General features: G+C 37.3%; 2 protein-coding genes across 3 annotated transcripts in view; one reads left to right on the forward strand and one right to left on the reverse strand.

Annotated features, from left to right (window-relative positions):
* LOC136850838 (uncharacterized) overlaps positions 1-23,997 on the reverse strand; it is a 315,712-nt gene that overhangs the window by 175,059 nt on the left and 116,656 nt on the right. The window lies entirely within an intron of this gene.
* The window catches only part of RhoGAP102A (Rho GTPase activating protein at 102A), a 102,224-nt gene continuing 98,104 nt past the window's right edge, over positions 19,878-23,997 (forward strand). The window contains 2 exon segments of the mRNA XM_067124858.1: positions 19,878-21,756; positions 21,759-22,432. Coding sequence (XP_066980959.1) covers positions 20,259-21,756; positions 21,759-22,432 — 2,172 coding nt within the window. The 5' untranslated portion in view covers positions 19,878-20,258.

Consider the following 23,997-nt stretch of genomic DNA (forward strand, 5'->3'; position numbering starts at 1 on the left):
ATCAGGGCTTATGCCAAACACACAATGGAACCCTATGCCAACATACAGCTGAGTACATTAAAAAAATAAAATTCAAAGTTAAAAACAAGAACTTTAAAGACGAAAATCAATACAAACAAATATACAAACAAATATATATATATATATATATATATATATATATATATATATATATATATATATATATATATATATATATATATATATATATATAATCATAATCAGCAGGGAAACATCACTAGAGGCAGATCTCGGAGGCTTCCAGAAGATCCAAAAGACCGATTTCCTAGAATCCAACGATAGTCCCTAATGGCTGCAGCTAAACCTCCTTCTCTTGGGTGGGAATACACAGTCAACTGGAATACTCAAACATGTTGCAATGCAATGCTCATCCTTCAGCATTCACCAGCCACCAACAGTTGTCCCCTAGCTATAAAAAAATATAGCGTACAAGGGAAAACATTTCTTGCTTTACTTGCAGGCAGAAGGTCAGTACCAAGCGCTTTCACGCTTATGAACGCGTCGTCTGGGCACAATTTTTTCTTTTTGTGCCCAGACGATGCGTTAATGAAGGTGAAAGCGCCTGGCACTGAACTTCTGCCTGTCATTTTCCTGTGGGATTCGCTTATACACTGAAGTCAAGTGCATCTACTGTGATTTTTAAGCATATATATATATATATATATATATATATATATATATATATATATATATATATATATATATATATATATTATATATATATATATAAATTATATATATATATATACTATATAGTAATATATATATATATATATATATATATATATATATATATATATATATATATATATATATATATATATATATATATGTGTATGTGTGTGTATGCATACATATATTCCCAGAATACACTGTGGGAACAGAAAAGTTTAACGATCACAAACAAACGAACATAAGGAATCCTGAACAAGCCCCTTTATAAATAGCAAGCTCATATATTAAAAATATCACGAGTATAATTATAGACGACAACTTTTTACGTCATTATGCCTCGTCAGGTGACCAAAAGTGTGTGCGCGCGCGCGCGTGTGCGCGCGGGCGAGTGTCTGTGTACTCATGTACGTCCCTCTAGACCACAAACCCTCATGAATGTGCGTCACGGAGAATCCACTTTTATAACCAGCTAAAAAGAGGCGAGTATTTCAATGTGTGTGAGTATAAATAACCACCTAATTATTATTATTATTATCACAATATGTATCCGTCTACTTTTGCCTATCTCACGGTCATTTATTTTTGCATCCTGCCAAAAGTCAAAAGGGTATTTTTGACGCACACACATGTTTTTAGTTTCTCTTTCTCTCTCCCCCCCAGGCGTTGTCTTTCTGTTTGCAATATTCTTCTTCTTCTTCTTCTTCTTCTTCTTCTTCTTCTCGATTGTGTCGACTACAATGTAATTAACACCTTCCATCTAATGTATAAAAATATATCCGTATTTAACGTTAACAATATTTTAATACCTTCCGTCTTATGAAAAAAGTATATCTGAATTTTGCGTTAACAATACTTTAATACCTTGCATCTAATGTAAAAAAAATATATTCGAATTTTGCGCTAACAATATTTTAATGCCTTCCATCTAATGTAAAAAAATATATCCGAATTTTGCGTCAACAATATTTTCGTTCAGCCACGCGATACTCAATCTTTAAACTAATACCCTACATCTAACTGGCCTTTATCATCCACAAAAATAGTTCCCCTGATTTTTCGTTTATGGAAAGCATAGTAGTAATAAATTCAGAACTTAGTTTTCACGTACACATACATACATAGCAATTCAGTTCCTTGGTCCACAGCTTGGCAACATTCTTAATTCAAGAGAACCTCTCACATTAGACCGTGACCCATGACTCAGTTCATTCTCAGTACCGCAGGTAAAACATGGCAACATGCTCAGTGGAAATAAATACTCCTCTCTCTCTCTCTCTCTCTCTCTCTCTCTCTCTCTCTCTCTCTCTCTCTCTCTCTCTCTCTTCCCCAACAACTGCCCGGAAGTACCTCTTACTTTCTCGTGCGGTTTTTGTTTCTTATTCTGAGTGAATATTCTCAATTGCTTATTTTCATATAATTAGTTGTCTGCATTTCTTTGAAAAAAAAAAAACAAACTTGTAAATGGCTAGCGCTATTCCTAACATCTCGACTGTCAGCAAGCTGATTGAGGATGGGGCTGCTAGCCTCATGCTCCTCTCCAAACTGACTGCCACCCACCGCAACTGGATACCGATCATGCATATCATTTACTAATTAGATGAATGGAGTGTTCAAGGAGAGAGCTAGATTCATTTAACTCCCGGGCGGTTTAGCTCTCGAGCCTAATAGTAGAAAAGAAGGTCTTCTTCTTCTTCTTTTATTCCCATTTTTGTATGGGGTAAGCACGATGCCTTCGGATTTGCTTTAGGGTAGACCTGTGGTAATTGGTCGATCGGCTCTTAAATCGCCTGACCCCGGTAATGTTTCGGTCTATGGTAATTTCCTGCTCTTTGCGACTCCATGCTAATACTTTGACTTCAAATGCTCTTGATGCTCCACTGAATTAGAATCTATCTCTAAAATAGCAAGATGTCATTATCTTCAATTTTATTCATGCCTACGAGCCAACTCACTCTCAGCTCTTCATCGAAATGCATTTGATTCATACCAAGTAAAATGTCTTCTTCTCACGTTAATGAAGCTATTACCTTATCATCTTATAATATAAATATTACCGAGAAACAAGTGATTCCCAGCTTGGTCATTTAGCTCGACGTTCACTTGAAAACTGAATCTGCTTCCAAGAACTTTATGAATGCATATTTCTTTTTTTTCATCTTCTTCTTCTTCTTACCCCTGCAAAACACATTTTCACCTTACTTAATCACCTTTCAAATGCCGATCACGTGAACCTTCATTCCTTTTAATAAGCACTCGTTGGCATCCGGCTAATCTGTCCGCATAAAAAAAAAGGGCACCTTATTCGTACACCATATCCTATTGGCGTCACATGCAAGCCTTTTTGCAGTCGACTAGAATATGTATGGCATTTTTATTCGTGTTTATAAATAAGATCACATTTGTATTAATACTCGTCACGTCTGGATGTTCAAGGCGACAAGGAATCATACCCGGTATCTCGTTAAGGGTAGCATTTTCGCGCCTGGCAATGCGTTCTATAAAAGATCACTTAGAAAAAGAACCTTAGCAAGCAAAGGTGGGTGAGAATGACTGTAGCAACAGTAAGAACTGTTAAATCTTTAAGGACGTGTACGTCACTGCCACTACCGCAAGATGAGCAGCAACAATTATTTTACTACACAATATATATATATATATATATATATATATATATATATATATATATATATATATATATATATATATATATATATATATATTTTAGACTTGTTTTAGACTTGTATGGCCTAGTGGATAGCGTCCTTGCCTTCCACCTGAAAGACCTGGGTTCGATCCCGACGTGAGTCAGAAATTTATTACTGCTCCACACGTGATTGTGTGTTGATTATTTATATATATATATATATATATATATAAAAATATATATATATATATATATATATATATATATATATATATATATATATATATATATATATATATATATATATATATATATATATTAAGAAATGAAGTTATAAAAAAATTCTTACAACCTGTTAACTTCATGATGGGTAGAGTTCTGGTTTATGCCAACGACCAGAAAAAGTAAGACAATAAATAATTCAAAATAATAACTTAGGGATCGGTGAGCAAGAAGAGGAACCGAGGGACACTCTAACAGATCCGCAATACAGAATCATGCCAGTGACTGGTATACTGTGAAGCGTTTGACCTCCCTAATTCTCTTTTGTTATCATTACCACTGTCTTTCCTTCTATATACATCTTCGAGGTCATTTACATTTTCTCTTTATCATACACAAGTTTTTATTTTATTTGTTTAAATCTCCATTTGCCAAATTTCGCTAAGCACGAAGATTACATATTAAAAGTCTTTGCCTGCATGTTTATTATTTCAAGAGAGAGAGAGAGAGAGAGAGAGAGAGAGAGAGAGAGAGAGAGAGAGAGAGAGAGAGAGAGAGACAAAACAATGGTATTCAATGTTTTCAGTGGCGTGTATCATATTTCCCATTAACTCTGTTTATCTCTTTATATATGCGGGTGCAAACCTAAAAGATTCAAAATAAAAGGCTACTGAAATCACGTTCATGTTCATTATTATTATGTCTCAGCATTTCGGTTTATTTTGATTTATAATGGTTCAGCTTTTAACTACTTGATCAGTTATAAACTAATGTGTAGGCTACACAAAGGTCACTTCAACTATCTACAAAAAGGCTCATCAGCAGTACATCAACGTCCCTCGCCCCACTACCCTTTTCGTGCAGACACCAGCACAGTTACCTGTATCTTGCACACACTCCCTCTTCCTCTTAGAGAAGGTGGTTCCTGAAGCTGCTACCCTTCCGGTTCCGGTCCAGCTGGTATTAGGATGAGCATACTAGAACCATCCCTTCTGCACCCTCGTATTCAACGCATTCAAGCTACCTTCTAAGTATACCTTAGTTTAACCAGACCACTGAGCTGATTAACAGCTCTCCCAGGACTGGCCCGAAGGATTAGATTTATTTTACGTGGCTAAGAACCAACTGGTTACCTAGCAACGGGACCTACAGCTTATTGTGGAATCCGAATCATATAATGACGAGAAATGAATTTCTATCACCAGACATAAATTCCTCTAATTCTTCATTGGCCGGTCGGAGAGTCGAACGCTGGGCCAACAGCGTGCTAGCCGAGAGCTCTACCCACCCCTCCAATGAAGAACTTAGCTACCTTCTAGAGCACATAATTCAATGCTTGGGTAAACAGAGGTACAAAGTGATTTAACGGAGGATACATTCAGAACTCTACTTCGCTCTGGGAATGAACCCCAATCTCTCTCACAAGGAAGATAGGTCCCCGTAGGAAGAGTAATTCCGGCAGTGCACCTCATGCGGTGTACTGTAGGCATTACTAAAGGTTCTTTGCAGCGCCCCTTCGGTCCCTAGCTGCAACCTCTTTCATTCCTTTTACTGTACCTCCATTCATATTATCTGTCTTCCATCTCGCTATCCACCCTCTCTTAGCAAATAGTTCATAAAACAACTGCTTTGAGGTTTTCCTCCTGTTACACCTTTCAAACCTACCTACTTGCAATTTCATTTCCAGCGCTGAATGACCTTATAGGCCCCAGTTCTTGGCCTTTGGCCTAAACTCTATATTCAGTTCAGGAGAGAGGTGAGTATCACGGCTACAAAACTATGAGGTGTGTGTGTGTGTGTATGTGTGCGTGTGTGTGTGTACATGTTAGAGATACGGCCTCCAAATGAATATAATCCACCCAGCTGATTTATATATAGTGTCACCCGGAGCATTAGCTTATAAAAACGTGGAATTGCTAAGAATGCACGATCTAGTATGTTAAGTCCCTGAACGAAGAAAGCAAGGTTAGTTCAAGGTAATATCGTGACGCCCCTGTGCGTTACCCCGGGCTCTCTTCTCAAATTTCTTGCTTTCGCATTTTCTGACTGATTACTTCCCTCTTCATTTTTCTTTTCTTTTTTTCATTTCTACCAATTCTCTTTATACGGTTCTTTACTACCTTAATGGTTTTCCCCAATGATGTTTTAGTCCTTCATCTTCCTCTGTTTATTTGATATTAAAATTCCACGCTTTTGTCCCTTCATCTTCCTGTGTTTATTTTATGAAAATTCTCGCTCGGCTTTTTGCCGTTCCTCTCCGCGCGAATATGATTTATTATGATGGCCCCAGCGACCCTTCTGATTTCCCTATTGCCTAGTATTTCTGGACACGCACAAATGCTCCACTGAAATAATTCATCGCCTGTATGCCCTATAACACTTATTGTATGCTCCAGACAGTATCTCCCAGTGAGTATACTCTTTTTATTTCATAACATCATGTCATACGCATAGTCTGGCAATTTCTACTAGTAATTTAATGTGGTCTAACTGTTCCCTGAACCTACGATTTTCTTACTATGCTGACTGTCTTCACTTATCACTAACTTTTCTCTTGAAACCTATTTCAGCGGCTTCTGTTGTCTCCCATTAATATATATATATATATATATATATATATATATATATATATATATATATATATATATATATATATATATATATATATAATATATATATATATATATATATATATATATATATATATATATATATAGTCTATCCTTTGAGACAAAAAAAATCAGACTCTATTCTAAACATTTCAGCTACTCGTGTATTTCCTTTCCTTCATTTCTTTCGTAGTTCTGTAAATCTCCCGTCTCGATTTCCAATATCCGCATTTTACTTCATTCAAGTTTGGTTACACCAGTTTTCTTACAAATGGCTTCATTTTTCTCTACACCGTTTTATGAGCAGAGAATAATTCCTCTGTTGCTCAGAAAAACATCTGAAATTTCTGCCACAGGTGACGACGACCTTTTTTTTTTTTTTTTTTTTTTTTTTTTTAAGTTCCCATCTACGTTTAGATGATGGCAAGACTAAGAGAAAGTGAGAAATTATAAACAACGTTTTAAATATGTATATATATATATATATATATATATATATATATATATATATATTGTGTGTGTGTGTGTTTTATATATATGTATAAATGTATGATATATATATATATACATATTTATATATACATAATATATATACATAATATTTTATTATATATATATATATATATATATATATATATATATATACATAATATTTTATATATATATATATATATATATATATATATATATATATATATATATATATATATATATATATATATATTATATATATATATATATATATACGCACACACACTGCACGTATAAATATATGCCTGGATATCACTAGAACCCATAAAATGTTTTGCAGATCATCAAAAAGATCATAACTTGCGCGGGTCATAATATAGACAGCTCGATCGTCCCGCGCCACTTGTTCTGAACTCACCAGGACCAAAATAAGCATCTACATAAATAAATGTGTTCTATTCTTTCACTTGATTTATCTGTTGCTCCAGCAGTCAGTGAGTCATGTCTCTTTCATCCGCCGGTTTCAAGTGTAACTAATTCTATTGTTTATGGGGCTATTTCACTGCCCCACGCCATGCGTTGGTATGCTTTTTGTTTTGTAGCAGTTTTTGTTTTGCTCGATCTTCCTCCTTCTTTTTTTTTTTATGGTGCTGCTTCTTTTTATCGTCCTGCGAGAAAGACAGGTAATGTAATCAGCTCTGATTTATTATCCGTCAGATTAATCTTGTTTGCAGGAGGTTATTTTGAATGAATATACTAAAAGAAAAGCCAGATTTTCATCTCATGTTTCAAAACAGTCACGTTTCCATATTCAGTCGTAGAGCTAAATTTCCTTCCTTTCTGCAGTCCGCAACGACCTCTGACTGATCATAATTATGTCCTGCAGAACTCACACAGGTAGCAGGTTCCTAGAACCGGAAACCCATTTCGGGTTAAGATGATGATGATGGGTTTTGAAGGTCACCCATCTTCTCGCGGAGCTCATAAAATCTTATGAGGCGTTTGGAAGTTTTTCGACGGAGATGATGTAATTTACTCCGAATTTTGTGTCAATATTTTTTTTACTGAGTGTATATATGTCTTTTCATGTTTCCCATAACCTCATTTGCTTAAAGCGTTCCTTAATTTTCGATATTTCTGAGCCTACATTATCAGTGCACAAGCAACGTTCACAGTATTCATTTTCAAATTATTTATACTTTTTCAAATACCCATAATGAAAACAGCTGTCATAATTTCATTCTTCCAAGACTCCCATTCATCTCTGTGGTTAGAACTTCAAAGTTATTAATAATACCATAATGTAGGTCAGCTGAAGCTTCAAAACCACTATATGCTGTACGTACCATAAGTATTAGATCCACAGTTCCTTTATTTGCAGTCTCCGAGGGCAAACCCGAATCACCATAGCACCTGTTTTTCGCTCATGCTATTTCTGTCTTGTCCTGTACGCAAAATACGAGGAAGAGGAAGTGAAACGAGTGGAAGAGGAAAGGCAAAGAGGAAAACAGAAGAGAAAATCATCTGCCTGGGAATCTTGCCCATCAGACTTGGCAGTTTTTAACTAGTGATGGCCTCGATCTTTGCAGAGAGCAGTCAACGTTCTCGCTAGACGCGATAATCTTTTCATGGTAGAGGATTTTGGACATGGGGGATGCTTCCTACAAAAGCTTTAGCAGCTGTTACAAATTCTGATTAAGGCTCTCTGTTAGGCAGTTTCATTTAGCTGCTGCAGCAGCCATGGCGAACTTTGATCACGGCTACACGTTAGGCTGTTTCTTTGGAAACCTCTGGTGCTGGTTGGGAATGTGGAGTAACGTCGGTGGGGCAGCTTTTATCAGAAAACACAGTTTTGAATTTAAATCATGGCTATTACTGGGGTCTTGGAGCTGTTACGAATTTTGATCGTGGCTATCTGAGAGGTTGCTTTTATCAGTTTCCTCTTGTGGGTGTTGTAAATTTGTAGGATGGACCTTGTGTCCGGAGGCTCCTGTGTACGTGGGAATTTTGATCTATCTGGTATGGTTGCTAGTGTCGTGACATGCCGCTCAGATGTCGCGAGTTCGCGCCTCCCACAGGGCGATTAAAAAATCACTGGCTCTGTTCTGTATCATGATCAGTCACTGCTGCAGTATGGGGTCTGCGGTGGCTGGATGAAACCAACATTCTTTGGAAGCTTGAATTTCAAGTCAATGGGCCCTGCGTGCTTGTTCCATGTGAATAGGTTTCATCTCCCTAAATAATAATAATAATAATAATAATAATAATAATAATAATAATAATAATAATAATAATAATAATAATAACAGGAAGTTAGTGGCGTCATTTCCTGTTGGTGGTGTTTTTCAATTCAGCTTCTTTTATGGACATTCAGAATATTGATCATGGATGTTTGTGGCGAGTTTTAATTATGAATACTCTGTTCTCATCAGCAGCCAGCAGATGTGAATTTTGATCCTAGGTGTCGCCTGATATCTTGCTGAAAACCTCTTGCAGCATTTATGAATTTTGATCAGCGCTATCTAGGAGGCTTTCAAAAACAAATAGCTTTATGAAAAACAGTCAAAATGTTTTCTATACGTTTTATGAATTTACTTTCAACCAGCTACCTACGAGACCCGAATGTCAGGATTATCTTGCTAAAACTGTAGATGAAAAAACATGCAATTCGGCTGTTTGGGTATTTATGATATCGGTTGTTTGGGTGCTTATGATACGGTAGATTTCATCAGTCATAAGCAAACCAAACAAGAGCATTATTTCGTGATTATGAATATTGCAGAAGAAAAACAGTACAATAAAACAAGAGCTTACTTCAGCCTCTTCATTCGATTCCTTTTTACAATCTCAAATTGGCCATGCCCCCTGTTTTTGAACCTCCGTTCAAGCCGCCTTTGAGAGTCACACTGAATCACAACGATAATATTAAGGGGGTGACTAAACTGAAATAGGTATGTCGTGAAGTGGAAGTCATCCAGCCCTTGAAAACTAAAGCTCATTGTAGTCCACCTGTGCCGTTTTATCACTGGGATAAGGCTTCCTGTCGCATACCTTAGATTATCAGAATCAGAAGTCGCGGGGCTTGACAGGAACACTCATTACTTATTCTTATTCTAGGGGTGGGAAATCATGTTAGTTTTTAAATCCCCAGAGAATGTGATGCTTTCATGGTTGTCTTAATTAAATATCTAGAGCAGAGTTCCAGCGTTCCTAGGCCGGATGAGTTTTCACCTGTTCAGTGGGTAATTTTTATGATGATTTCAATGTTTAAGTATAGTAATAATCCCATAAAAACTAAATAATTTTATCAAAAATCTTCAGTAAATTAGAGATGATCTCTTGGCCTAATTTTCATCCTTGACCTTCAAGTCACTTGGACCTTGAATAACTCCGGCAATTTCAGAAGCCTCGTAATTTCACCAAATTTTAAATATGATGGAAAACCCAACTCCAAAGCGCCACCTATGTCACTCCATCGCGTCTTCACACAAAAATTACTAGAAAGTCGTCAAATTAATCAGTCAGTCATTGCCCCCAACCTCAAAAAAAAAAAAAAAAAAAGCCTTACCCATCAACAGCCGCTGAATCAATTGCTTTCTAATCTGTGCCAATTGAACACTAGTTTATTTCTAGCATACCACGGTCAGGACAGCATCAATCATGTCGTTCGTATCAGCAGTGTCCTCTAACTATTGCTGGTAAACGGCTACCGTCACTGACAGAAATAAAACTTACAACAACTGGAGAACATATGTGATAACTCCAGGCTTTTATAAATACACGCCGCTTCTGCTCACGACAGCCGGGAAAAGGAAGCTGATCATTCTACAGGGTAATCTGCTTGGATTTCAAAATGTTTTCATGAATAATAATAATAATAATAATAATAATAATAATAATAATAATAATAATAATAATAATAATAATAATAATAATGAAAAAAATATTCATAGTAGCATGAGTCTTAAATTGGAGAAACAAATCCACAGTTATACATATGTTCATATATTTTAAAGATAAAACTGTACAAATTCCCGAAAACTATCTGTACAGTTTTATCTTTAAATATATATATGAACATATACATAACTGTGGATTTGTTTCTCCAATAATAATAATAATAATAATAATAATAATAATAATAATAATAATAATAATGGACAGATAAGTCAGCGTCTGTCTTTGGTATAGTGTAAGTGACTGAAGATCAAAGTCCCGAGAATATTTAACAATGTACGAATACTAGAATAGGCAACGAATACATATATCTGCAATTAAAAAACCCCAAAGTTGCATAGGTTACACAAAACGAAATCATATCTACTGCCTGGTCAGAAAATATTTATCATCGCCATTTGCATAACTATTGAATTTTTGCGCAGATTTTAAACAAAATTTGGTGTTTCTTGGGTCACAATAGCAACATGATACCAATATTTTTAATGAAATTAACGCTATCACTGGCACTGTCTTCGTTTCTATTGTCAACACAAATTATTTTATTGTTTCTTATAACTGAAAAGATTAATATTTCTTTTGCGCTGTTGTCCTTGATACAATTATCATTATTGCGGTTATTATCATCGTTACTATTACTGGCGTCATGTTTATTAATTATTACGTGCATCTTGTCAATAGATAATTGCTATCTGGTGGACTAGCATGATACGCGACTTTCATCACTGTTTACTACTATAGTCTTGGGAGGGTTATTTTTGGCTCCCGATGCCACCACAACCTTTGCCTTAAGCCAGCTACTTCTTCGATGGCTGCGTGTGTGACGACTACTGATTTATGACGTCAGGTGATCTGTGACGTCATGAGAGCATTGTGACGTCAGGCACTTCTTCGCCTCGCCTATTCGGCATGACGTATTTCAGATGCACAGAATCATCATGATTGGTATTAAAATATACCCATTCTGTCAAAAACGAAATTTATTTAAGATGCGTCGAGACGACAAGTCCCGACTTATCGTCAAAATTGGCAGAATTATAAGAGAGGGTCGAGACACGGCAAATTCCAGCCCTAAGGACGGTACGTATTGTCCCGGAGCTCGAAATAATATATCTTCATTCTGCATATTTATATATATATATAGTGGGAGAGGTTTGGCCCGGGTGCATAACAGCTATTTTCATCATAAAACTAATATACTGTATATAGATATACATTGCTTTTTATCGAAAGGATATTTCTTTAACTATAACCCCCTTTCCTCTTTGACGAATTGGCTAACTTGTGGGTTGTGTTTCCGGCTCTCATCGTCTATTGGAATGAGGTTGCTAGCACCATGCTCTTCTTCACAGGAGACCAACAAAAAGGAACACAATTCATAGCTTATATGAACGAGAGAGGCACAGTGGATTTTTAAGGAACAGGCCTAAGTACCCAGCAACACTTCCTCTCTGACATATCCCAGCTAATTAATCAGTCCATCAGTTATTCGAGAGGGCTATTTTCACAGGAATTAGGACTTGGAAAAATAAATCGAAGACGAATGTGAGGAAAGTTTGGAAGATTTGGTTCTCTTGATATGGCGATGTTCATCCCACTAATCGAAAGGAAATTACTTCATGTGTGAAAGTTAATTTCAAGCGTGAAAGTTCATTTGAAGTGTGAAAGTTCATCTCAAGGGTGAAAGTTCATCTAAAGCGTGAGAGTTCATCTCAAGCGTGAGAGTTCATCTCAAGCGTGGGAGTTCATTTCAAGTGTGAAAGTTCATTTCAAGTGTGAAAGTTCATTTCAAGCGTGGAAGTTCATTTCAAGCGTGAAAGTTCATTTCAAGCGTGAAAGTTCATCTCAAGTGTGAAAGTTCATCTCAAGCGTGAAAGTTCATCTCAAGCGTGAAAGTTCATTTCCACGGGTATCGAAATAATTCCCTGCGCGTACAGAGGATTACTGATAGCACCAAATGAGAGAGAGAGAGAGAGAGAGAGAGAGAGAGAGAGAGAGAGAGAGAGAGAGAGAGAGAGAGAGTATATCGTCCGACCATCCCAATTCATCCCGAGTTCATCATGTGATACTGATAAAGATATTGTTAGCACATGATGAAATATCATCTTTGGCAAGAGGGAGAGCTTACTGCTTCTTGACCTATCCTAGGAGAAATGCAATGAAGCGTTTACACAAAGTGTTTACATTGGAAACTCTCTCTCTCTCTCTCTCTCTCTCTCTCTCTCTCTCTCTCTCTCTCTCTCTCTCTCTCTTCGTGGCCTCTTGCAATTGAAATGAACAGGTCTTTACGCTGGCATGATTCTCTCTCTCTCTCTCTCTCTCTCTCTCTCTCTCTCTCTCTCTCTGTACAGGTTAGTGTTGTGGGCAAAAAATGTTCAGGAAACTGAAACTTTAAATATTTTCTTAGTCTATTAGTCAGTAATTGTAAAATACATATAACATAAATATAATCATACATGCATCGCTATCAAATACCCTCCCTCTCTCTCTCCTTCTTATTATTATTATTATTTGTGTTTTGACATCTATTTCACACCCCCTTCCTAATTCTGGCTGCACATCGAGCCTTTCTCTGAACATTTTTCTTCAATATGATCAGTTGTATTACTTACATTAACATTGTTAGGCAGTGATATGCAACAAATTATCCACATGAAAAAATGAATATGGCTCGGTGCCAAAGTAAATTCAAGGTCATCACCCCGAAAAATAAAGTTACGGAAGCCATTGTAGAAATGGCAAATTATCTCAAATAGAAGCAAATATCGGAAAGGTCAAATCAAAGCTTAACAAAATAAGAAGGAAGCAGGATTGGAAGAAAGTTAGAATACCGCGTGCGAAAATATACGGCGACACTTAATAAAAGGCGAGAAAACAATTCACGTAAATGTAGGGAACCACAAAAAAAAAAAAAACTGTTCGTAGTTAATTATTAGTGTGGGGACCATGCCACACAGCCCGCAGATTACGCGAGTAAGTATAGCAAACTTAAGTGTGTGAATGTTTACCCCAGTCTCTTCGGGGCGTGTACGCTCCTGCCACCTGGTGTCCAATCACCTGACTGACTGCCACCTGTAGTCTAACAGGGCTGGAGGAGGAAGATAAGCCGCTCTTATGAGACTGCAGGGGAAAAATCCACGAGTGAATGAAAGGCCACGCGAAGCGAGTTGCTTCTTTTTGTGCTTATTTCGTCCTGTGTTGAAAGTAAAATTAATATACTGCATCTGACCAAACACAGATATAGACACATATATGCATAATATACTTGTAATTATTATTGCTATTAAAAAGTTTAACCAGACCACTGAGTTGACTATCAGCTCTCACAGGGCTGGCCCGAAGGATTTGGATGAAATGACAGGTTTAGGCTAGAAGCATAGCACTGGGACTAAATAGGTCACTCGGTATGGTGATGAATGAATGAAAACGAAATTAAAAGTTGCACAAAGGCATCATACGCTCTCATGTAATAACTTTATATTCATGAATACCTGAAGTTACGGAGGAAAGACTTAATTAATAAGTAGGTCTTCTCTCAGGGGCAAGTTCTTCAATAAAACGGAAAAAGCACAATTTCATGTTTGATCCTGAGTATCAGAAAACTGAAATTAACAGGCAAGCTTTCTTTCAGATTTCTTAAATCTCAAATGAGGGAGCAATTTGTTACGTTTCTGTTTCAGATTCTTGTAGATTTCCCTGGACACCAGACTTTTCAACAGATGGCTGTGAAAGTTAGATCTTGTTCTATAAAGATGCATCGTTCCCTTTCACAACAGTTTTTTGCGAGTTAATAAGGAGAATGAATTTTCCTAAGGTTATACTGTTTTCGTGTTACGAGAGCTCAGATCATTCACTGAGCTGCACATTTTCACTTCATATCGTTAACGATACGGCGATAATTAGTCCTCACGAGGGTTAAAGGGTCATAGTTGCATATAATGCAATTTTTAGCAAACATTTAGACAAATCTTTTACGTTCCCCTAATATTTATCCCACAAGCATAATCACCTACCTTCTCCCTCTCTCTCTCTCTCTCTCTCTCTCTCTCTCTCTCTCTCTCTCTCTCTCTCTCTCTCTCATTATACTATATATATATATATATATATATATATATATATATATATATATATATATATATATATATATATATATATATATATATATATATATACATATACATATACATAATATATATATATATACACACATATTTGTAGAAAAAGTAAAACAGAGGTCAGCAAGGCTCATGAACGAAGCGTACAGACGAGAATGGTGGGTGGATCAAGCGTTTACTCTGAAAAAGTTATGTGATCATGCTTGACAGTAAAGAGAAAAAGTTGAAACTGGGAGTGACAAAGTTTTGATGATATCAGCAAAACATGGGTCAGATCATGATGAAGGGAGAGTCAGTCTTTTGTTGTAAAAAATGGCGGGGTGGGGGGGGGAGCAGGAGGTCGTAGGTTAGGGGGTCAGAGACAACACTGTGTTTTGCCTTCTTGGCTGATTAATACCTTTACTTATGGAGTGTTGTAAGAAGACAGAAGAAGAACAGTAGGTGCGTAACTGTTGATTCAAAAGTATGGGATAAGAAAAAAGGTCGTCAATGTGGCTTGGAATGGCTGATGTCTGCAGATGATATATAAAGCTTAGTGGAGAGGAGAATTTGACGTTAAAGTAACCGTAAGAAAGATTAAGGTTATGAAAATAAATGGAAACGAAGAAGAAAGAGCAAAGAATTTCATAGTGAATGGTAGATGAACAGAAGTGAATCATTCGTAAGGGTGTTTGGGAGAGTGTTGATATCCAGTAAATGAGATATTACGTGCATGTCAGATGTGCATGGCACTGTGTGCTTAGTGTGGTTCGATGCAGCTCTGAAAACATTTTTCGAATACGTATAAAGTGGCTAATGTTAAAAAAATTTTCTACACAGGGAGCTATCTTAGATTTTGCAGTTCAAATATGAATGTGGCAGTGACTGCAGATTTATTTGTTCTCTACGATCACTCTTGATAGGAGACAAGTTTTAACTTTGAAAACACGTAATATATCTGCACATGTTCATATAATATATATATATATATATATTATATACATAAATTTATATATATATACATAATATATATATGTATATATATATATATATATATATATATATATATATATATATATATATATATATATGTATATATATATATATGTATGCATGTATTTTTAATAACCACTAAGACTTTTCACCGCCTCACTTTCCCGACACTTTTTGGAAACGCTAAGTAGTAATAACCGTGAGCCTGGATCTATGAACAAATGAAGAGATTGCGTACTTGGGTTCGAATCCCACTTGGGACTCATACCAAAGAAGGACCAAATAAATTCTTATTCACGAACACACTATGTAATGCACCAACACAAGGCGATAGAGTTTGTCAAATCGGTTTAGGGCTCATTTTACAGTTAATGACTGAAACTCAGCAGGGTTACAGAGGAGAAAGGGAAAAGATTTGTTGACCTTATCTGCAGAAACTTGATGCTTGCTTGTGTGTGCTTGTGTGGTTATTTCTCTTGTTTGAAGAATAATTTTTTCCAGGATGTCGGGTATCATTACAACCGTAGTTATTGATTTTTTGGATTGTAATCTGTATAGAGCATTCAAATAGTTTAGAATTTTTATGTAGTTCTACTAATGGATCTTGTTAACTTTTTAGTGAGTCACAGGCTGGAATGATGAGGGGGTGGGGAAATGTTCGATGGAATATCCTGAAGTCTTCCTTTCGGAGACATCGTCGGTCACCCTGGTAGTTGAGAGGCCATATAACTTATAATCAATCAAACAATCCTGTTGGATAAAAACAATCAAAGAAAGAAAACTGAGGATTGGACGCTTTAGCAATTCGCAAATTGTAACAAAATTGTTAGCAAGAAACTAGATTCGCTCACAAGGCAATGTTTCAAATACTGTTTAACATATTGGTACATGAAGAGTGTAAGTGCCGTTCCAACCCATAAGAAGTTACGTACTGCCCAGAAGGTCTGATCAAGGTAATTTCACCTTATATACTTATATAAGGGCCAGTGGTAAAAGGATATACCCCTATGACCCTGGCTGGAAGACGGCAAGTTTAAACGTGGAGTTATAAACCTGCAGACTACCGTTGCTATACAAAGGAAAAATAAAGTTCTGAATAACATATGTCATATCATAGAGATGGAATGAGAGGTCCAAGGTAAACTCATCCAACTTAACGACATTTTTTAGCATTTTACTCTAAACCTTGATGGTTCTACACCAAGAGTCTTTTGATTGGGCACGACAGTTTCTCTATACATTATCAGCACAGTTTCTCACTAAACAAGAGTGTCTCAACACTTGTATTAGGCAGCGGCCGGCGTGTGGTGATTTGAAAACGGATGTTATTATCAACCCCTTACTCCGAACAGTTACGAAATGATAACAACTGTAAAGATGTCAGGGAAAACTCAGATAATTTAACTCAAATCGGCAGCTAAAAATCTCTCGTGCACACTTTGGGAAGAAGAATAACGTATCAGTAATATTCTCATGTTGTTTCCTTATTTCCCACTTTCGGAGGGCGACTGCACTTTCAACTGTATTCGTCTTGTCTGCAGGTAAACATAAAGCGACAGTCTGGCCTGAACTGGTTTTCGCTGGGTGAGGGTTTCGAGTCTGACAGAATCAGCTTTTGCGGTTTGCTGTTGTTAACATTCTATGCATTACTGCGCAATAATATCTGCGCGTTAAGATCTTACTTGGTTTTTCCCTTTCATATAATCTTTACCAAATGAAATATCCTTTCCTACACCTGGGTGTAGACACACACACACACACATACGCACAAACACACAATCACACACATATATATGTATGTATGTATGTATGTATGTATGTATGTATATATATATATATATATATATATATATATATATATATATATATATATATATATATATATATACATACATACACACATGCACAAACACAAACATATATATATATATATATATATATATATATATATATATATATATATATATATATATATATATATATATATATATATTTTATGTGTGTGTGTGTGTTTGTGTACAAATGTGTCCATTCCCACAAAAGATGATATAGATCTGGTCAGGAATGGTCTTTCAGGATGAGGTTGCAAGCCTCATTCCTTTCTCTATTTGAAAGAGGCTTACCACAGTTAAATAACCTGCTGAGGCTAACACAAGAAAACTTGATTTATAAGGAAACATGTGATAAACGCGTTTTACTCCATGGGATCGATCTCGGGCATAATATTTTCACTCAGTAAACAATCACCAGATATAAACATACAAATATATAATATATATATATATATATATATATATATATATATATATATATATATATATATATATATATATATATATATATATAAATATATATATATATATATATATATATATATATATATATATATATATATATATATATAATATATATATATATAGATATGTATATATCAAAATATTATATATATATATAGATATATATATATATAGATATATATATAGATATATATATATATATAAAATATAAATATATAGATATATATATATATAAAATATATATATATATATATATATATATATATATATATATATATATATATATATATACATATACATATATATATATCAGTATATAACTTGATCATTAGAAGCACTTCAACCCCTGATTTCCTAATCTTACTCTGTCGTTGTCTAGTCATTTATCCGTAAACTTATATATTTCTGGAAACAGGTAAAGCTGTATCAAAGTATTAAAGATAAACATTGACAATCGTAATACATTCCCAAATGCACCACTAAAATTTAGAAAAAAAAGTCTTCCTCTGAAGCAATAAGAACGATTTCAAACAATTTTGTGCCACTTCTAATTTCTTTTTCATCGCCATTCAATATTTAGCCGCTGGATTTTGTCATTCAAGTCTTGAAGATCAGCCTTGCGTTTGGTTTAACCATATGAATGTAACAATATTCTGAACTGGTGAGAAGAGGGAAGGAAATTAAGAGAACGAATAAAAAGGGAGATGGAGGAAAGGTTGGGGGGAGTGACGAAGTCTGTGATGAAAGTCACCGAGTTGAATGATAAGATAATTTTGGCCTGCTTATAAAATATCCAATGCGAATTCGGTGATTAGTAAGTTATAACAGCAATGTTCGCAGTCACAGTAGTAGCGGCTGGCTTGAAGTGAGAGGAGTCAGTAAACATTCTGGTACCTACATTAGCCACAGTAGCAATAGGAATGGTGTTCGTACGTGGAAAAATTGCAGTTACGGCAATGTCGGTAACAAAGGTAAGACGTGGTAGCAGCTGATGTCTGCGAGTACTAACATCATGGATAGACATACTTAAAAAAAAACATTCTTTCCTGTCTCCCGAAAAGTAATTGCCAAAAATGTTACGAATACTAATAAGCTGAAAGATATAATCGAAAACCAAACTGATAACTACTTCTTTGGTAAATAATAGTGACGCGTGATCTAAGCAATACTATATGATAGGTTTGTAAAATATGCTCAACGGTTCTCTCTCTCTCTCTCTCTCTCTCTCTCTCTCTCTCTCCATTCTTTTAATCTGTATATAAATACTGCATATACGATACCGATGAGCATATGGGAGGACTGTATTTGTACTTAATAGTAGTCATATCGTTAAATATTATGCAGTGAAGTCCAAAAGGAAATTCAATAGGATTTTTATAGATCTTCTAGAAAACGTAAACGCCTCGAAAGTAGAATATTGGATCAAAAAAGTCTGTTTATTTAAATTCACTGTTTATTTACGTGTTTGCGAGAGAGAGAGAGAGAGAGAGAGAGAGAGAGAGAGAGAGAGAGAGAGAGAGAGAGCTTTCATCATGAAATATGAAATACAGCTTTTTGTCGCTTCATCCCAAATGCCAAATCACACTTACACTGCCTTTATGGTTTGTGGTTATGATCTGTAAATACTTTTAAGATGCAAATATCATCTGCTAATGATGGCGAATGATGATGGTAATAGTGTTGATATGGTGGCAGTGATGAGGTGATTGTAATAGCTGTTGTTGATGGTGGTGGTGGAGCAAGTGCTGGAGAAGAGTTGGTGCAAGAGGTGGTGCTAGCGATGGTGTTGGTGTTGGTGGCGGTGGTGGTGGTGGTAGTGGTGGTGGTGGTGGTAGCAGAGAATTGGTGGGATGGGCACAGCTGGCGCCAGCAGTGGGCAAAGGCGGGCCAGTCGCCAAGCAGTGGGTGCGGGTATCAGAGCGGTGTGGTGGCGCGGGCGTCGTCAGTGTGGAGTGCGGGAGTGTGATGTAGTGCCGGTCCCCCCTCCCCCAGCCAATCTTCTGCCGGAGGGGGCGTGAAAGCATGCTGGGTGGACTACTTCAGTGAAGTGTTACCAGTGTTATCTCACCGAGTCCATAGAAGAAAAATCCAGTAATGGGGATCCTGGCTGTGGTGGTTCTGGAGGTGGTAGGGGAGACCATCCCCAGAGAACGCCCCTGGGCTCCCCGTCACTGCTACAGCGACACCAGACAGGTGGCCTGCCCACCCACGCCTCCAGCAGCGTGACGCCTACGCCTGTTAGGACATCATCATCGACGTCATCACCATTATCATCATGGAGGGCCGGAGACGACGACAGGGGCGGGAAGGGAAAGAAAAAGAAAAGAAAGATGGAAAGGAAAAGGATGGTAAAGGAGGTCAAGCCCCGAAAACGACCACAGCCAAACTCAAGGAACGATGGCTACTGACGAGGAAGACGTGGCGTTACATGAGCGATGCTGGAAAGAAGCTGTTTCCCGATGGCGTCAACCCACAAAAAACGGAGGACATCCCCCGAGTGGAGGAGCACTTCCAAAAAATCAACAACCGAAGCCGAGACTTTATTCTGTGGCCTCAACCTCAAGAGTCACCTCGAACAGCCAGAAGGAGACGGAAACGGCTCATGAGCGCGACTTCCGACACAACTGATACTGGAGAGGATTATGCCAGCACCGACGACGAAATTCTAGGGGGAGCAGGTGATTTAAAACATAGAATAGGAGCAGCCATGGGTATGGGCGAAGGGTTAGAAATGGGTATTGGTCATGGGGCTAGTGGAACGGCGGAAATGTCTAATTACCCGGGTATGATGTCCATAGCTGGAATCAATTATGGTACTGGAATGACCTATGGACATGGGCCTCTGCCAGGTAGTGCATATCCTTATTTGCCTGCCTCTGCATTTGGTAGAGAGAGACTCACATCTGTTGGTGAACTGCGGTATGACTTGCCTCCTGAATTATACCAGCACTTATTACGAAGTTATGGGTCTTGTAATCTGCAGCATGTAGCCTCAAGACTAATGGAGGAACAGCTGACAGAAGAAGATGAATATGATGAGGATTCAGGTGAACTGCTGGAATTAGGGGGTCTGACCACACGTAGTGTTGGAGCACAAACTGACCCCCATCTAGACATGTGTGTTCAGACAGATGATGATGCAACAGCTGAGGATATGGTTAAAGTTGGAGCTGAATGTCGAAGTGTTACAGAGGCTGCTGCTGCAGCTGCACAAGCAGAAGAAAGGGCCTTAGCACATGCACAGGAACTTGCCCAAGCCCAAACCCAGCAGCAATCAGGCAGTCCCGAAGCAAGTCAGAGCAGTACTTCAGTATTAAAGAAACTATGGCAACGCAGAGAAAGTATGGCTGCAGGTAACAAAAGTGAAGATCAATCTACGGCTTCTGGTACTGGGAAAGAAAATGCAGGCAAAAAATCGTCTGAGAAGGATCGTGATGTGCCTCCTAAGGGTGTTGCCGCTGCTAAACTTATGTGGGCAGAAAAAGCTGCAGCCGCCCAGGGACTCCCCATCATAGGAATGCCAGCAAATAAAAAGCCCGGCCAAGATAAACCACAAGAAAAGAATAAACTTAAAAACGTGTTCAAATTAGGCCTAAAGTGTGATGTAGATCAATCAACTGGTGCAGTCAAGAAATCTGTGGAGAAAACTAAAATTGATAAATTCAAAACTGTTAACTACGATAAAACTTTAAGAAATATTAAATCCAAGTGGGTCCCTGGGTCAGAAGATGATGAAGAGTTCATGAAGCAGTTTCAGTTTAAAGTTAAGGAAGAGAAAAAGTTAAGAAAAAATTCAAATGCATCCAAGTGGGCGATCCACTGCCCCAGTGGATTTTAGCAGGGTTTCGCATCAACTCTCCCGTGGAAATCATCCACCAACGAAGACTTTCTCGCAGAAGAATTTCCAAAGCAGACTCCAGTGACTTTTCTAGCAGTGAGTGCTCCATGAGTGTGCCCCCGTCTTTACCCACCTCACCAAGGTATTCCATAACTGTGACTGACGAGATGGGCACTCGTGATCTTTTGGTGTCTGAGGCTGAGGCCTTCCGCCTTAGTCAAATGGGTGCTCATATAATGTACAAACGATCAAGTATCGATGCCTCGGTGGATACGAGTGAGTTTGAAGTCGAGGGGGCGGTTGGGGGCATTCCACCTTATCATCGGTCCATATCAGCCTTGCAGGCTTCTGGACACTTGTCTCAAATGATGTACAATTTACGTGGAAGGCCGTCACATCCACAGGTCATACCGGGTCATGGGGCAGCAGGGGGTCAGGGTCACAGAAGTAGCCAGAGTCTACTGCAATCTTTTATTCCCGCAGTGATGCAGAGGACGCGCTCCGGCGGCAGTGGGCAAGCCTCGAGACTTGTGGCCAAGAAGATCTGGCGAGCACGATCGAAAAGTCAGTCTCGTGCCTCGGCAGGGACCACCTCCATTTGGACGCCTATGGTAAGTACTCATTAACGAAGACACCTCTGCAATTCATTCTGTTCCACGCCTTCTTCTCTCTAAGGAATGGCGCGGATGGTCACTTGCAGAGCTCGTCACTTTCTAAATAAAAAAATTTACCACAGTTCTTCATCGTTCATTTTCAAATGTCGCCTTATTCAGTCTCTCATTTGCTTGTCATCACTTTTCTTAGAGTTTCTGACCACACGATAATGCCTCTCTGACCACCCAAGCGACAACACATACAGTATATACCCTCTCACCTGTCCACCGGCAGCGTTAAGTCGTATCAACTTTATTTTTAGTGTGTGACACGAGTCTTGGACGAGAAAGAAAGAGATGGCTGTGGTGGCCCAAGCCTGGGCCTCCCATTTTCTCTCTCTCTCTCTCTCTCTCTCTCTCTCTCTCTCTCTCTCTCTCTCTCTCTCTCTCTCTCAAGTGACCACATCGAATAATCTAAGATCTTCATTGCATCTGTTGCCTTGACACAACAATATAGTTTTTTTTTTTTTAACTTCCTCTAAACATTCCTCAAAGTCTTTATACAACATACATTAACTCTGAATTCTTTCATTACAGGCCTCCCATTCTCTCTCTCTCTCTCTCTCTCTCTCTCTCTCTCTCTCTCTCTCTCTCTCTCTCTCTCTCTCTCTCTCAAGTGACCACATCGAATAATCTAAGAATTTCATTGCATCTGTTGCCTTGACACAACAATATAGTTTTTTTTTAACTTCCCCTAATCTTCCTCAAATCCTATATAAAATTTACATTAATTCTAAATTCTTTCATTACAGTCATATTCGATGTCTGAATAAAAGAAAACAATAATACTGAGTAACTGCTAAGAAGTCACACAGCAGAGGAAGGAGTAATCGGCATTCGAAGCATTATCTCACTGGCCAAATTAAGAACTCGAAAGAAGCTCTGGTGGGATTTAGCTCTTCATATTTCTCTTTGCTTCCGTTATATTAAGAATTTCACGCTCGCTAAGAGAACTATAAGCAACAACAACATTGCGCAAATATCTCAGAAAAGGTTGTAAAGAAACAGGAGCGTAAGAAACTATTTATGTATAAAAACATATTTACTACATAGCCTTATTCACTACTGAGAATATTATGCTGATTATATCGGAGAACTCTATGTTTACACAGCAGCGTCTCGCAATCACTTACAAACGTCACACGCTACAGATGAAATTATGCTCTACTTTCTACAGCAAAAGCAAGGAGACACAATTCAACATTTACATTCACTTTTGATCATCCTACATTCCTTTAGATTGCTCCTCTGCTTTACTGTCATCTTGCAATCTTTTAGAAACAAAAACCTCATTATATATATATATATATATATATATATATATATATATATATATATATATATATATATATATATATATTATATATATATATATATATATATATATATATATATATATATATATATATATATATATATATATATATATACAGTATTGCATGATGTTGCACTTACATAATAAAAACCACCGAATTCCTGCTCTGAATGGTATCAACAAAAACTAACTATGCCGGATTCTTCCG

Source organism: Macrobrachium rosenbergii, chromosome 22 (assembly GCF_040412425.1).
Source record: "Macrobrachium rosenbergii isolate ZJJX-2024 chromosome 22, ASM4041242v1, whole genome shotgun sequence".
Classification (NCBI taxonomy): Eukaryota; Metazoa; Arthropoda; class Malacostraca; order Decapoda; family Palaemonidae; genus Macrobrachium; species Macrobrachium rosenbergii.